Here is a 15172-nt window from a genome sequence, read left to right as displayed (position 1 = left end):
GAACTCCGTAGTGAGGGTTGCAACCGAGGACAGACGATTTTTACATGCTACACTCTTCAGCACCCGGCGGTCCTGTTCTGTGAGCTTGTGTGGCCTACCACTTCGTGGCTGAGCCGTTGTTGCTCCTAGACGTTTCTACTTCACAATAACATAACTTACAGTTGACCGGGGCAGCTCTAGCAGGGCAGAAATTTGACGAACTGACTTGTTGGAAAGGTGGCATCCTATGACAGTGCCATGTTGAAAGTCACTGAGCTCTTCAGTAAGGCCATTCAACTGCTAATGTTTGTCTATGGAGATTGCATGTCTGTGTGATCGATTTAATTAATCTGTCAGCAGCGGGTGTGGCTGAAATAGCCAAATCCACTAAATTGAAGTGGTGTCCACATAGTGTTGTGTGTGTACAGTACCAGTCAAAAGTTTGGACACCTTCTCATTCAAGGGTTTTTTGTTATTTTTACTATTTTCTACATTGTCGAATAATAGTGAAGACTCCAAAGCTATGAAATAATAATAGAGAATAATGTAGTTACCAAAAAATTGATAAAAAAATAAACATTTTATGTTTTAGATTCTTCAAAGTAGCCACCCTTTGCCTTGATGACAGCTTTGCACTCTCTTGGCATTCTCTCAACCAGCTTCATGAGGAATGCTTTTCCAACAGTCTTGAAGGAGTTCCCACATGCTGAGCAGTTGTTGGCTGCTTTTCCTTCACTCTGCGGTCCAACTCATCCCAAATGATCTCAATTGGGTTGAGGTCGGGTGATTGTGGGGCCAGGTCATCTGATGCTGCACTCCATCACTCTCATTCTTGGTCAAATAGCTCTTACACAGCCTGGAGGTGTGTTTTGGGTCATTGTCCTGTGAAAAACACATGATAGTCCCACTAAGCACAAACCAGATGGGATGGCGTATCGCTGCCGAATGCTGTGGTAGCCATGCTGGTTAAGTGTGCCTTGAATTCTAAATAAATCAGTGTCACCAGCAAAGCACCATCACACCACCTCCTCCATGCTTCACGGTGGGAACTACACATGCAGAGATCATCCGTTCATCCTACTTTGCGTCTCACAAAGACATGGGAGTTGGAACCAAAAATCTCACATTTGGACTCCTCAGACCAAAGGACAGATTTCCACCGGTCTAATGTTCGTTGCTCGTGTTTCTTGGCCCAATCAAGTCTCCTTTTTGCCGTCCTTTGAGTAATTGTTTCTTCCAGTGGACTCAGTAGGGTAGTTCTATGTGAGTGGGACCAGTGGACTCAGTAGGGTCGTTTTATGTGAGTGGGACCAGTGGACTCAGTAGGGTCGTTCTATGTGAGTGGGACCAGTGGACTCAGTAGGGTCGTTTTATGTGAGTGGGACCAGTGGACTCAGTAGGGTCGTTCTATGTGAGTGGGACCTGTGGACTCAGTAGGGTCGTTCTATGTGAGTGGGACCAGTGGACTCAGTAGGGTCGTTCTATGTGAGTGGGACCTGTGGACTCAGTAGGGTCGTTCTATGTGAGTGGGACCTGTGGACTCAGTAGGGTCGTTCTATGTGAGTGGGACCAGTGGACTCCGTATGGTCGTTCTATGTGAGTGGGACCAGTGGACTCAGTAGGGTTGTTCTATGTGAGTGGGACCAGTGGACTCAGTAGGGTCGTTCTATGTGAGTGGGACCTGTGGACTCAGTAGGGTCGTTCTATGTGAGTGGGACCAGTGGACTCCGTATGGTCGTTCTATGTGAGTGGGACCAGTGGACTCCGTATGGTCGTTCTATGTGAGTGGGACCTGTGGACTCAGTAGGGTCGTTCTATGTGAGTGGGACCAGTGGACTCCGTATGGTCGTTCTATGTGAGTGGGACCAGTGGACTCAGTAGGGTCGTTCTATGTGAGTGGGACCTGTGGACTCAGTAGGGTCGTTCTATGTGAGTGGGACCAGTGGACTCAGTAGGGTCGTTCTATGTGAGTGGGACCAGTGGACTCAGTAGGGTCGTTCTATGTGAGTGGGACCAGTGGACTCCGTATGGTCGTTCTATGTGAGTGGGACCTGTGGACTCAGTAGGGTCGTTCTATGTGAGTGGGACCAGTGGACTCCGTATGGTCGTTCTATGTGAGTGGGACCAGTGGACTCAGTAGGGTCGTTCTATGTGAGTGGGACCAGTGGACTCCGTATGGTCGTTCTATGTGAGTGGGACCAGTGGACTCAGTAGGGTCGTTCTATGTGAGTGGGACCAGTGGACTCAGTAGGGTCGTTCTATGTGAGTGGGACCAGTGGACTCCGTATGGTCGTTCTATGTGAGTGGGACCTGTGGACTCAGTAGGGTAGGGAAACACACACACACACACATTCACTCCTGCACTGTCACCACTGGTGAGAGGACAAACACACTAGAGCTGGTCGATATGGACAAAAAGTCATATCGCAATAAATGTGTAACTTTTACTTTGATAATGATAAATACAATGATTACAGTTAGACCTGCTTTCCATTAGCAGCAGGGATTTGTCTCCAGTGCAAAGGAAGACAACAGAGAGAGTTAACTTTTTTTTTCATCATAGGATAAACTATTTCATGTAACGTATCCAGGGAATCCATATGTTGATGTGCATCCTGTTGAAATAGGATCCAGAATGATTGGATTTATTTTTGAGTGCTTCCATGATGAATTTGCTGACATCGTTGGGCGTTGGCCTATTGGCCTATAGGCTATATAATTCACCACCTGAGGAAGAGTGAACTCAAAACACTAGATTGATAACTCTGAATATGATATTGTTGCTCGATAGCCATATAGGTTAATTGATGAATGTATCAGTAAATGTAACATCCTACTAAACGTTCCAGTACCAGGCCTCGGCTACTTGATGTAGCTCTGTTCACTGCAGTTGGTGCCCTGAGCTCAGCTAGTGGTGCCCTGAGCTCAATGTTGATAGGTGAGAGAGAAGTTGTTATATACTCCTAGAAAGCTGTGACTCTCCCTTCTGTAACTAGAACAACAGTAGTTGGTGCCCTCCACTCGGCTAGTGGTGCCCTGAGCTCAATTTTGAGAGGTGAGAGAGAAGTTATATACTCCTAGAAAGCTGTGACTCTGTAACTAGAACAACAGTAGTTGGTGCCCTCCTCTCGGCTAGTGGTGCCCTGAGCTCAATGTTGAGAGGTGAGAGAGAAGTTATATAGTCCTAGAAAGCTGTGACTCTCCTCTCTGTAACTAGAACAACAGTAGTTGCTTTGAAATGACGTTTTTCAGCAACAGTTATATGCTTTGCTTATCAAAATGCACCTCTTTCTCCTAGGTGTGCACAGTGGCGAGAGTGAGTGAAAGTGGCTCGCTCATTGAGCATCCGACAGAGAAACAGGGACAGGCTGATACTTTCATAGCAGGAATCAACATAATGGATAGGAGATTACTGTTGGCCAAATTATGGTTTTAGAACAAAACAATCTGCAGGAACGTTGTGTCGCAAAATCGGAGGAAATTACTGACCAAAGCAAAATGCTTCGGTAAGATCAGGGCAGTGTCGGTAAGATCAGGGCAGTGTCGGTAAGATCAGGGCAGTGTCGGTAAGATCAGGGCAGTGTCGGTAAGATCAGGGCAGTGTCGGTAAGATCAGGGCAGTGTCGGTAAGATCAGGGCAGTGTCTGTAAGATCAGGGCAGTGTCGGTAAGATCAGGGCAGTGTCTGTAAGATAACAGCAGTGTCGGTAAGAGCAGGGGATTGTCGGTAAGAGCGGGGGAACTTCGGTAATTGTCCCAGCTCTAAAACACACATACTCACCCAGCACGTACCCCACCGGTGTGAGATCGCGAGCGCACACACACGCCGTCACACATACTCACTCACACGCCCGCACCGAACCAACCGGTGAGTCATACACTCTCCCTCACACCTTTCCTCCTCTCCAACAGGACTCTCAGAGCCTGGGTGGAGGGAACAGCAGAGGAGGCTGCTATTGGCTGAAGGGTACAGCATACTCTGACATCGGCACTCTGGCCTGGATGATCACGTTGAGCGACGGGCTCCATAACTTCATCGACGGCCTGGCCATCGGAGCCTCCTTCACTGCCTCGACCTTCCAGGGCATCAGCACCTCCGTGGCTATACTCTGTGAGGAGTTTCCCCATGAACTGGGTGAGTGTTACAGTCTAATGAATGGGCCCAGCACCCCAAAAACAAAAGACCTCTAGAAAGTAAATGTAATGATTTATAATGTTTGGGCTTACAGTGCATTCGGAAAGTATTCAGGCCCCTTGACTTTTACCACATTTTGTAACGTTACGGTCTTATTCTAAAATGGAATAAAGACATTTTTTTTACTCCTCAATCTACGCACAGTACCCCATAATGACATCACAGTACCCCATAATGACATCACAATACCCCATAATGACAAAGCGAAAACTGTTTTTTAGACCCTTTGCTATGAGAGTTGAAATTGAGTTTAGGTCCATCCTGTTTCCTTTGATCATACTTGAGATGTTTCTACAACTTGATTGGAGTCCACCTGTGGTAAATTCAATTGATTGGACATGATTTGGAAAGGCGCACACCTGTCTATATAAGGTCCCACAGTTGACAGTGCATGTCAGAGCAAAAACCAAGCCATGAGGTCGAAGGAATTGTCTGTAGAGCTCCGAGAAAGGATTGTGTTGAGGCACAGATCTGGGGAAGGGTACAAAAAAAAAATTCTGCAGCATTGAAGGTCCCCAAGAAGACAGTGGCCTCCATCATTGTTAAATAGAAGAAGTTTGGAACCAGCAAGCCTCTGGCCGCCCGGCCAAACTGAGCATTCGGGGGAGAAGGGCCTTGGTCAGGGAGGTGACCAAGACCCCAATGGTCACTCTGACAGAGCTCCAGAGTTCCTCTGTGGAGATGGAAGAACCTTCCAGAAGGACAATCATCTCTGCAGTACTCCACCAATCAGGCCTTTATGGTAGAGTGGCCAGACAAAAGCCACTCCTCAGTAAAAGGCACATGACCGCTTGCTTAGAGTTTGCCAAAAGGCACCTAAAGGACTCTGACAGTGAGAAACAAGCTTCTCTGGTCTGATGAAACCAAGGTTTAACTCTTTTGCCTGAATGCCAAGTGTCATATCTGGAGAAAGCGTGGTGGTGGCGGCATGCTGTGGAGATGCTTTTCAGCTGCAGGGACTGGGAGACTAGTCAGAATCAAGGGAAAGATGAACGGAGCAAAGTACAAAGAGGTCCTTGATGAAAACCTGCTCCAGAGCACTCAGAACCTCAGACTGGGGCAAAGGTTCGTCTTCCAACAGGACAACGACCCTAACCACACAGCCAAGACAACACAGGAGTGGCTTCGGGACAAGTCTCTGCAGAGACCTGAAAATAGTTGTGCAGCAACGCTCCCCATCCAACCTGACAGAGCTTGAGAGGATCTGTAGAGAAGATTTGGAGAAACTCCCCAAATACAGGTGTGCCAAGCTTGTAGCGTCAAACCCAAGAAGACTCGAGGCTGTAATCGCTGCCAAAGGCACTTCAACAAAGTGCTGAGTAAAGGGTCTGAATACTAATGTAAATGTGATATTTCAGTTTTTAATACATTAGCAAAAATGTCTACACCTGTTTTTGCTTTGTTATTATAGGGTATTGTGATGTCATTATAGGGTAATGTGATGTCATTATAGGGTATTGTGATGTCATAGGGTATTGTGTGTAGATTGATGAAGGGGAAAAAAACATTTAATACATTTTAGAATAAGGCTGTAACGTAACAAAATGTGGAATAAGTCAAGGGGTCTGAATACTTTCCCAAGTGCACTGTATAAGTAGGCTTATGTGAATCCAACACTCTTCCACCTATCCAAGCAATATATGTCTGGCTGTGCTGATATTGTCCTCTTCTCTCTCACCATCTCCTTCTCTCCCTCCAGGAGACTTTGTGATCTTGTTGAATGCTGGGATGAGTATCCAGCAGGCTCTGTTCTTTAACTTCCTGTCTGCCTGCTGCTGCTACCTGGGCATGGGTTTTGGCATCCTGGCAGGAAACAGCTTCTCACCTCAATGGATCTTTGCCCTGGCAGGGGGCATGTTCCTCTACATCGCCCTGGCAGACATGGTGAGAGAGGGAATGGGCGTAGGGGGGTGGACACGGTCGGTGATGGTCCGGTGGAGTGAGGGGGGTCTGTTTGTGTGTCCACTGATAATAGATATGGAGCACAACATACCGTTTGCCCATCCAGTGTTATGTCAAAGGATAACTCTGTGTGTGGGCAATAAGTAACTGACCCCCCTTCTATCCGTAGTTCCCGGAGATGAACGAGGTGAGTCGTGAGGAGGAGGAGGCAGGGGGAAGCAGCTTCCTTGTGACCTTCATCATCCAGAACGCGGGCCTCCTAACCGGCTTTGCCATCATGCTGCTACTGACCACCTACTCTGGAGCCATCTCTATAGACTAGCATTAGTATTCACACAACTACACCCTGTCGGTTTTAACCAGATCCAACCGCTTTCAACTGTAATGATTCCTTTTGGAGCTGAATGGAAATGCCCGCCCCTCCCTCCCCAGGCTCCCTCTCAGGCCCCATTTTGCCCCCGATTCTCCCTCAGGACTTTAGAGACCCGGGGCTTCAGTACTAGTGCGGCAGGAACGCACCCTATAAGACTTAAGCAGTTCCCAAATGCAGTAGCTACTAGTACACTGGCAGGGGAACCGCCCTCCCTCATCTCTCTTGGGCCTTCTCTGACCCCCCTAGTATACTGGCAGGGGAACAGGCCTCCCTCATCTCTCTTGGGCCTTCTCTGACCCCCCTAGTATACTGGCAGGGGAACCGCCCTCCCTCATCTCTCTTGGGCCTTCTCTGACCCCCTAGTAAACTGGCAGGGGAACCGCCCTCCCTCATCTCTCTTGGGCCTTCTCTGACCCCCTAGTACACTGACAGGGGTACCACCCTCCATCTATCTCTCTTGGGCCTTCTCTGACCCCCTAGTACACTGACAGGGGTACCACCATCTATCTCTCTTGGGCCTTTTCTGACCCCCTTAGTACACTGACAGGGGTACCACCCTCCATCTATCTCTCTTGGGCCTTCTCTGACCCCCCTTGTACACTGACAGGGGTACCACCCTCCATCTATCTCTCTTGGGCCTTCTCTGACCAGCCCCCCCTTGCCAGCTAGGTGACTAGCCTAGAGATCCCTTTCCCCTCTGTTCTATGCCACCTGCAGGGACAGGAACAGGTCATAGGCAGGAGGTAGGACCACCATATTATCTCCTATGCTGATGATCAACAGACATGCAATATCTACAAACCATTTATTCAAACACAGTTCATATAGAAACTATAACTAGGTATAAATAAAGTTATTTAATCAAACACTTCCTTGTTCCCCAGACTACTGAGAGACCATTTCGGCTCTACAAAGACTCTTGCTGTTGTCATGGAGATCATTCTGTCATTGGTTAGTTTGGACATGCATGATGAGCGTCGAGTTGGACATTTTGAGCAACCTGGGGTGTATTCATTACGGAAACCGTTTGAGAACGGTAGCAAACAGAGCAAATGGAACGATACAATAGTAAGGAACCTACCAGAATTTGTCCAATAGAAACGGTTGTTTTGGTTTTGCAACAGAATCAGCGTAATGATTACACCCCATGGTCCAACGACATGGAAATAGTGTATTTATGTTACCCATATGCCTCTGAGTGCCCATGGGCCAAACGACGGTGGCCTGCGCAGCACAATCAGGTAATAGCAGTTGTATTGTAGACATCCTTGGACCTTTTTTCATTGTCAGAGTGCAAACCCTTTTTTCAATACATACCAAAAAGAAAGTGTTCCATATATTTATATATGACGCACCGGTCAACTGGAAAGTTGAGCAAGCCGACGTGAAGATGAACAAATCCTTTCCCCAACATAGGACTGATGTGTCTGTGTTGTGTTTTACTTCAGGAGGAACCAGACAAATGCAACACGTGTGAATTTGAACCACAACATGTGGACAGACAGACCGTTTATGATGGACTCCATTGGGACTTGTTTTTCCTCCAAAGTGTGAAGAACAAGAACCACCTCTGATTTGTAGCTTTCTGTCCTGGTTTCCTCGGTTGACATTGTTCTCTACTAAGATCTCAGCAAATAGCTCCCTATTATAGTACACTTCCTAAAATAAGGTTTTCTGTAGGGAATAGAGTGCCATTTTGGACAAAGCCTATGTTTGATGGATGGACGGACTATGGTGGCACCTGAAGCCACGGTCTATTTCTCCCAATCAGTTCCCCCATCTAGCTAACCATCTGTGCCCTTCATATGTCGTTGACCTGATTTTTCTAAGACTCTAATCTCTATGAATGCAATCCTCCATTCCTTATCCATACCGTTGTCATTTTGAGATAACGTCTATTGTTGTATTATTTGTATGTAATGAATGAATGTTTAGAATCAAAGACCGTACACCCAGAATCATAGTCACACTTAAAGGAGGAGTTCACTATTTTACAAGATAATGTTGAGATGGTTCCTCACCCTGAACATAGTCAATGGGCCAGGAGAAACTGTAATCCATGGTTCAGTTTTCTTTAAACAGCCACAACAAACTTCAGCTTTTGCCCCATCGCTGGCTAAAAATCTATGGAAGTGATGGGCAGCTTTTAAAAAGTAAAATGTCCAAATCGCCCAAAATCAATTCTATATTTTGTTTACTGATACTTTAAAGTGATTTCGCCTTTAAAAAGAAGAAACATGCTCACAGCCCCAATCACTTCCATAGATGTTTAGCTAGCGGTGGCCAGAGTTGGTAATGGCTGTTTAATGAAAACTGAATTTTTTAAGAACAAATTATTGGGCCTCCCGAGTGGCGCAAGGCACTGCATAGCAGTGCTAGCTGTGCCACTAGAGATTCTGGGTTCGAGGCCAGGCTCTGTCGCAGCCGGCCGTGACCGGGAGACCCATGGTGCTGTGCACAATTGCCCCAGCGCTGTTAGGGTGAAGGTTTGGCCAGCAGGGATGTTCTTGTCCCATTGCGCACTAGCGACCCCTGTGGCGGGCCAGGCACAGTGCACCCTGACACATTAATGCGGCTGGCTTCCTTGTTAAATGGGCATTGTGTCAAGAAGCAGTGCAGGTTGTGTTGGGAGAGGCGGTCAAGAGCTGTGCATTCTCCGAAACACAACCAAGCCGCACTGCTTCTTGACAACAATGCCCATTTAACGAGGAAGCCAGCCGCATCAATGTGTCGGAGAAAACACCGTGTCCGGGGGCACTCCTGCGCCCTAGACTACTTTCAGGGTGAGGAACCATCTAACATAAAGTTGTAAAATACTGAACTACTCAATTTTCAAGATGTTTTTGTCCTTATCCAACACCCTAAAGAAACCATCTCACTCCTTCAGTGATGTGAGGGTGTCATTCATGTAGCAATGCCCAAACCACATGGTTGAATCTGTAAGGCTTGCCATGTTTTAGCCTGTAATGATTATTCAGCTTCTACAATGTCAATGGTTGATTAGATCAGTGAGTTATGAAGTACGTATTACAATATAATACGTATTATATTAGTGCTGTGGTCATGACAGTGCTATAGGGTTATATAACAGTTGATACGAAGAGAAGTTATAAGTAACAGTTGTTATAGCTTTGCCACCAGGGACCGGTGTGGTAGTAACAAAAATGTGCTTGTGACATGAGGTCAACAAAACTGTAAGACCATGATGATGCAGGACGAGTGGGCTTCCTCAGTCTCGACAGAATTTATTTGGAGAGAATGAATTGTACCATTTTAGCAGATGCAATTGTGTGTAATATTATAAGTGACCCCTAGAGGGAGACACTGCCTCTGAAATAAATCAGCATAAAGCAGTGGAGAATATTTCCCCTCCATTGAGTATTTGCTCAGAGCTGTACTATAGTTGCTATGCATTGACTGAATTTATCTTGTTTTTATTGGCATAGAATAGATTAAAATCCTAAAGATTAGGTGAATAATTGCTTTTTCCCTTTTCTGGGTTAATCTGTATGAAATAAACCATCTCATGAATTGTACAATGGCAACCATAATGTATTGGAACGCTTTGAAACGGTTAGTTGTATGGATAATCAGCGTTATTGTTTAAGCCATAATGTTTTGGAATGCATTTGACATTTTAAGTTTATGCACATTACACACTTCTTTTGTTTTAGAAATACAAGCCATGTGAAACTAGACAATGCTGCACTATTTTTTTGTTGTATTTATTCATTTTCTTTAGCGATCATTTTACATTTTTGCACATGTAAAACAGATTTGTTAGTCATATGGATACATCAATACAACACGTATGAAATCAGAGTACATACACAGTCAACACACATTTCCACCTCGACGTCTTCAGTCTCCATTTCGACAAGTCCATACCTCCATGCAGGATTTTGCTGTCTGAAACACTTAATTGTGTGTGACTAACCAGAGTTAGTGTCAATTCAGAACGTAAACCAAATTCCAATTCCGAATGTTGTTAATTGAGAATTTGATTTGGAATTTCGGTGTACTTCCTGAATTCAAATGGAATTGACCCCAACTCTGATTCAAACTGACTTTAGACTTTTTAAAGAAGTTATTTATTGGTGATGTAAAGATGTCAGACTCCTGTGAATAGTGGTGTCAAGGAAGTGTTGTACTTTTTGCAGTGTGTTGTGGGAGCAGGGAACATGTATTTTTTTTTTATAAACAATTTTCCTAAATTAACTCGTGTCTCATTACTTTGTTACACAATATACAAGGTATAACGTTAAAAGTACTTCATCAAGTCATTTTTTTTTAGAACTAATACATATATTCTAAACAGATAACTTATAAATTAACGTTTTAAAGCTTGTGCTTTTCCAAATGTGGCTTTTTTTTGCCACCTTTTCATAATACATGATATTTGCTTATGAATGATTTCTGAAGTACTATAGGCACTAAGAGGTTTTGTAATAATGGGTGTTTATAAACGCTTTAACGTAATTCACCCCGAACATGGAGCTGCGTACGTGTGATGTAAACATGCTTTGGGCACTTCCGGGCTAGCACCGAACAGTGGCACAGTTCATAATGGCCATAGATTACAAAAGAGGTGAGTTTATCATTGTGCTTATGGACAATGACATGATTTAATGGGGTTAACCAATGCTTTGTAGCTAAGCTTGCTAGTACGTACAAACCAACTCGTTTTGAGCTGAATGATTAGCCAGCTCACTATGTGTAGCTTCACTGAACAAAAATATGAATGTAACAATTTCAAAGAGTTAAAGTTCAAAAGGAAATCAGTCAATTTGAAATACATTCATAAGGCTCTAATATGGATTTCACATGACTGGGAATACAGATATGCATCTGTTGGTCACAGATACCTTTTAAAGAAAAGAAATAGGGTTGTGGATCAGAAAACCAGTCAGTATCTGGTGTGACCACCATTTGTCTCATGCAGCGCGACACATCTCCTTCACATAGAGTTAATCAGCCTGTTGATTGTGGCCTGTGGAATGTTGTCCCACTCCTCTTCAATGGCTGTTCAAAGTTGCTGGATATTGGCGGGAACTGGAACACTCTGTTGTACACGTCGATGCAGAGCATCCCAAACATGCTCAGCGGGTGTTGACATGTCTGGTGAGTATGCAGGCCATGGAAGAACTGGCACATTTTAAGCTTCCAGGAATTGTGTACAGATCCTTGTGACATGGGGCATTGCATGCATTATCATGATGAAACATGAGGTGATGGCGGCAGATGAATGGCACGACAATGGGCCTCAGGATCTCGTCACGGTATCTCTGTGCGTTCTAATTGCTGTTGATAAAATGCAATTGTCTTTGTTATCCGTGGCTTATGCCTGCTCATACCATAACCCCACTGCCACCATGGGGCACTCTGTTCACAACGTGGACATGAGAAAACCGCTCGCCCACATCTGCCGGTACAGTTGAAACCGGGATTCATCTATGAAGAGCACACTTCTCCAGCGTGCCAAGAAGGAAGTCGGTTACGACTCCGAACTGCAGTCAGGTCAAGACCCTGGTGAGAACGACGAACATGCAGATGAGCTTCCCTGAGATGGTTCCTGACAGTTTGTGCAGAAATTCTTCAGTTGTGCAAACCCACAGTTTCATCAGCTGTCTGGGTGTCTGGTCTCAGATGATCCTGCAGGGGAAGAAGCCGGATGAGGATGGTCCTGGGCTGGCGTGGTTACACACGGTATGCTGTTGTGAGGACAGTTGCAAGTACTGCCAAATTCTCTAAAATGACGTTAGAGGTGGCTTATGGTAGAAAAATGAACATTCAATTCTCGGGCAACAGCTTTGGGGGACATTCCTGCAGCCAGCATGCCAATTACACACTCAATTAAAAATGTAGACATCTATGGCATTGTGTTGAGACAAAACTGCAATTTTTTGAGTGGCCTTTTATTGTCCCCAGCACCTAGCCACTTTAAACTATGCCACTTTATATAATGTTTACATACCCTACACTACTCATCTCATATGTATATACTGTACTCGATACCATCTACTGCATTTTGCCTATGCCATCCGGCCATCGCTCATCCATATACACTGCTCAAAAAAAATTAAGGGAACACTAAAATAACACATCCTAGATCTGAATGAATGAAATATTCTTATTAAATACTTTTTTCTTGACATAGTTGAATGTGCTGGCAAATGCCAAACGTCCTGCACGGTGTTGGGCTGTAAGCACAACCCCCACCTATGGACGTCGGGCCCTCATACCACCCTCATGGAGTCTGTTTCTGACCGTTTGAGCAGACACATACACATTTGTGGCCTGCTGGAGGTCATTTTGCAGGGCTCTGGCAGTGCTTCTCCTTGCACAAAGGTGAAGGTAGCGGTCCTGCTGCTGGGTTGTTGCCCTCCTACGGCCTCCTCCACGTCTCCTGATGTACTGGCCTGTCTCCTGGTAGCGCCTCCATGATCTGGACACTACGCTGACAGACACAGCAAACCTTTTTGCCACAGCTCGCATTGATGTGCCATCCTGGATGAGCTGCACTTCCTGAGCCACTTGTGTGGGTTGTAGACTCCGTCTCATGTTACCACTAGAGTGAAAGTACCGCCAGCATTCAAAGGTGACCAAAACATCAGCCAGGAAGCATAGGAACTGAGAAGTGGTCTGTGGTCACCACCTGCAGAACCACTCCTTTATTGGGGGTGTCTTGCTAAATGCCTATAAATTCCACCTGTTGTCTATTCCATTTGCACAACAGCATGTGAAATTTATTGTCAATCAGTGTTGCTTCCTAAGTGGACAGTTTGATTTCACAGAAGTGTGATTGACTTGGAGTTACATTGTGTTGTTTAAGTGTTGTTTAAGTGTTATTTTTTGGAGCAGTGTATATTTGTATGTACATACTCTTACTCATACTCATTCCTTTACACTTGTGTGTATAAGGTAGTTGTTGTGAAATTGTTAGATTACTTGTTATTACTGCATGGTCGGAACTAGAAGCACAAGCATTTTGCTATATTCGCATTAACATCTGCTAACCATGTGTATGTGACCAATACAATTTGATTTGATTTGAAGGTGCACCTGTTTAATGATCATGCTGTTTAAATCAGCTTCTTGATATGCCACACCTGTCAGGTGGATGGATTATTTTGGCAAATGAGAACTACTCACTAACATGCATGTAAACAAATTTGTGGACAAAATCTGAGAGAAATGTTTTTTGTTTGTATGGAACATTTCTGGGATCTTTTATTTCAGCTCATGAAACATGGGACCAACACTTTACATATTTTTGTTCTGTATAGTTAACTAGCTAACTATCTGTAGCTAACTAGATTGCTAACTAGCTAGGTCTTCCTTTGCCAGTGCCACATTGATTTGGTGTATCCACTTCCTAGATTAAGCACAACCTGTCATGTAAACGACAGTATTTATGCCAGCTACAGAAACGGTTGCCGATCTTACAAGCTAGTTAGTTAGCTACTACTACTCTAACCCCTAATGATTGTAGCTAGCTAGCTTCATCATCCACATTTTTTATTTACTCAGCTGTTAGCCAAACTGGGAATCGGCTAACTTAATCTGCAGGCTAACTAACTAGTTCGATGTGTGTCTCATCCATTTAGCTAATACAGCTAGCTATCCATCACTATATTAGAATAATCAACTTGAACTTGAGAGAAGCAATGGCGTGTGCCATGATACTGCTTGATGAGCAAAAGGTGACAGAGGTTAGCTAACGTTATTTGCCTCCTGGGAAAGGAGCGCAACCAGTCCTTCCTGGTAAGACTATTCCCTCAGGTACATTATGTTATGTCCATAGCTGTGGTTGTCACATCACAAACCAACTGCCTGGTGTCTGATTGGCTTCTCGTTAGTGAGAGGCTGCTACTCTGAGGTATTGGTTTCTCATTAGTGAGAGGCTGCTACTCTGAGGTATTGCTTTCTCATTAGTGAGAGGCTGCTACTCAGAGGTATTGGTTTCTCATTAGTGAGAGGCTGCTACTCTGAGGTATTGGTTTCTCATTAGTGAGAGGCTGCTACTCTGAGGTATTGGTTTCTCATTAGTGAGAGGCTGCTACTCTGAGGTATTGGTTTCTCATTAGTGAGAGGCTGCTACTCTGAGGTATTGGTTTCTCATTAGTGAGAGGCTGCTACTCTGAGGTATTGGTTTCTCATTAGTGAGAGGCTGACTCTGAGGTATTGGCTGCTGCTCTCAGAGGTATTGGTTTCTCATTAGTGAGAGGCTGCTACTCTGAGGTATTGGTTTCTCATTAGTGAGAGGCTGCTACTCTGAGGTATTGGTTTCTCATTAGTGAGAGGCTGCTACTCAGAGGTATTCAGTATTTCCTCTAGGATCTTTGTTTGTTAGTGGTGGCAGAATGATGACATGCTAGGTGTTCCCATAGACTTCCAGTCATAGAGCTAACTACTATCCAGCAGCACAACACCCTGCGTCCCACTGCTGGCTCAGAACCGGCTCAATTCGTCGGGGCTCTGCAAGATGTCAAAAAGTGTTCCACAGGCATGCTGACCCATGTTGACCCCAATGCTTCCCACAGTTGTGTAAAGAAGGCTGGATGTGCTTTGGTTGGTGGACGATTCTTTATACACACAGGAAACTGTTGAGCATGAAAAACCCAGCAGCGTTGCAGTTCTGGACACAAACCGGTGCACCCACCCAGTCATACACCCACCCCCCCCCCTCCACACACACACACACACGTAAGCAAAGAAATACAC

General features: G+C 45.0%; 1 protein-coding gene across 4 annotated transcripts in view; it reads left to right on the top strand.

Moving 5' to 3' along the window:
- slc39a14 (solute carrier family 39 member 14) overlaps window positions 1-10666 on the top strand; it is a 50999-nt gene extending 40333 nt beyond the window's left edge. For all 4 annotated transcript variants that reach the window (XM_024438159.2, XM_024438158.2, XM_024438160.2 and 1 more), the window contains 3 exons: window positions 3891-4113; window positions 5873-6057; window positions 6245-10666. In XM_024438159.2, coding sequence (XP_024293927.1) covers window positions 3891-4113; window positions 5873-6057; window positions 6245-6397 — 561 coding nt within the window. In that variant the 3' untranslated portion in view covers window positions 6398-10666. The remainder of the gene's footprint in view (window positions 1-3890; window positions 4114-5872; window positions 6058-6244) is intronic.
- Window positions 10667-15172: the final 4506 nt, after the last annotated feature.

This window comes from Oncorhynchus tshawytscha, linkage group LG12, assembly GCF_018296145.1.
Source record: "Oncorhynchus tshawytscha isolate Ot180627B linkage group LG12, Otsh_v2.0, whole genome shotgun sequence".
NCBI lineage: Eukaryota > Metazoa > Chordata > Actinopteri > Salmoniformes > Salmonidae > Oncorhynchus > Oncorhynchus tshawytscha.
Note: the sequence above shows the minus strand (reverse complement) of the source record. Positions and strands in the feature narration are given on the sequence as shown.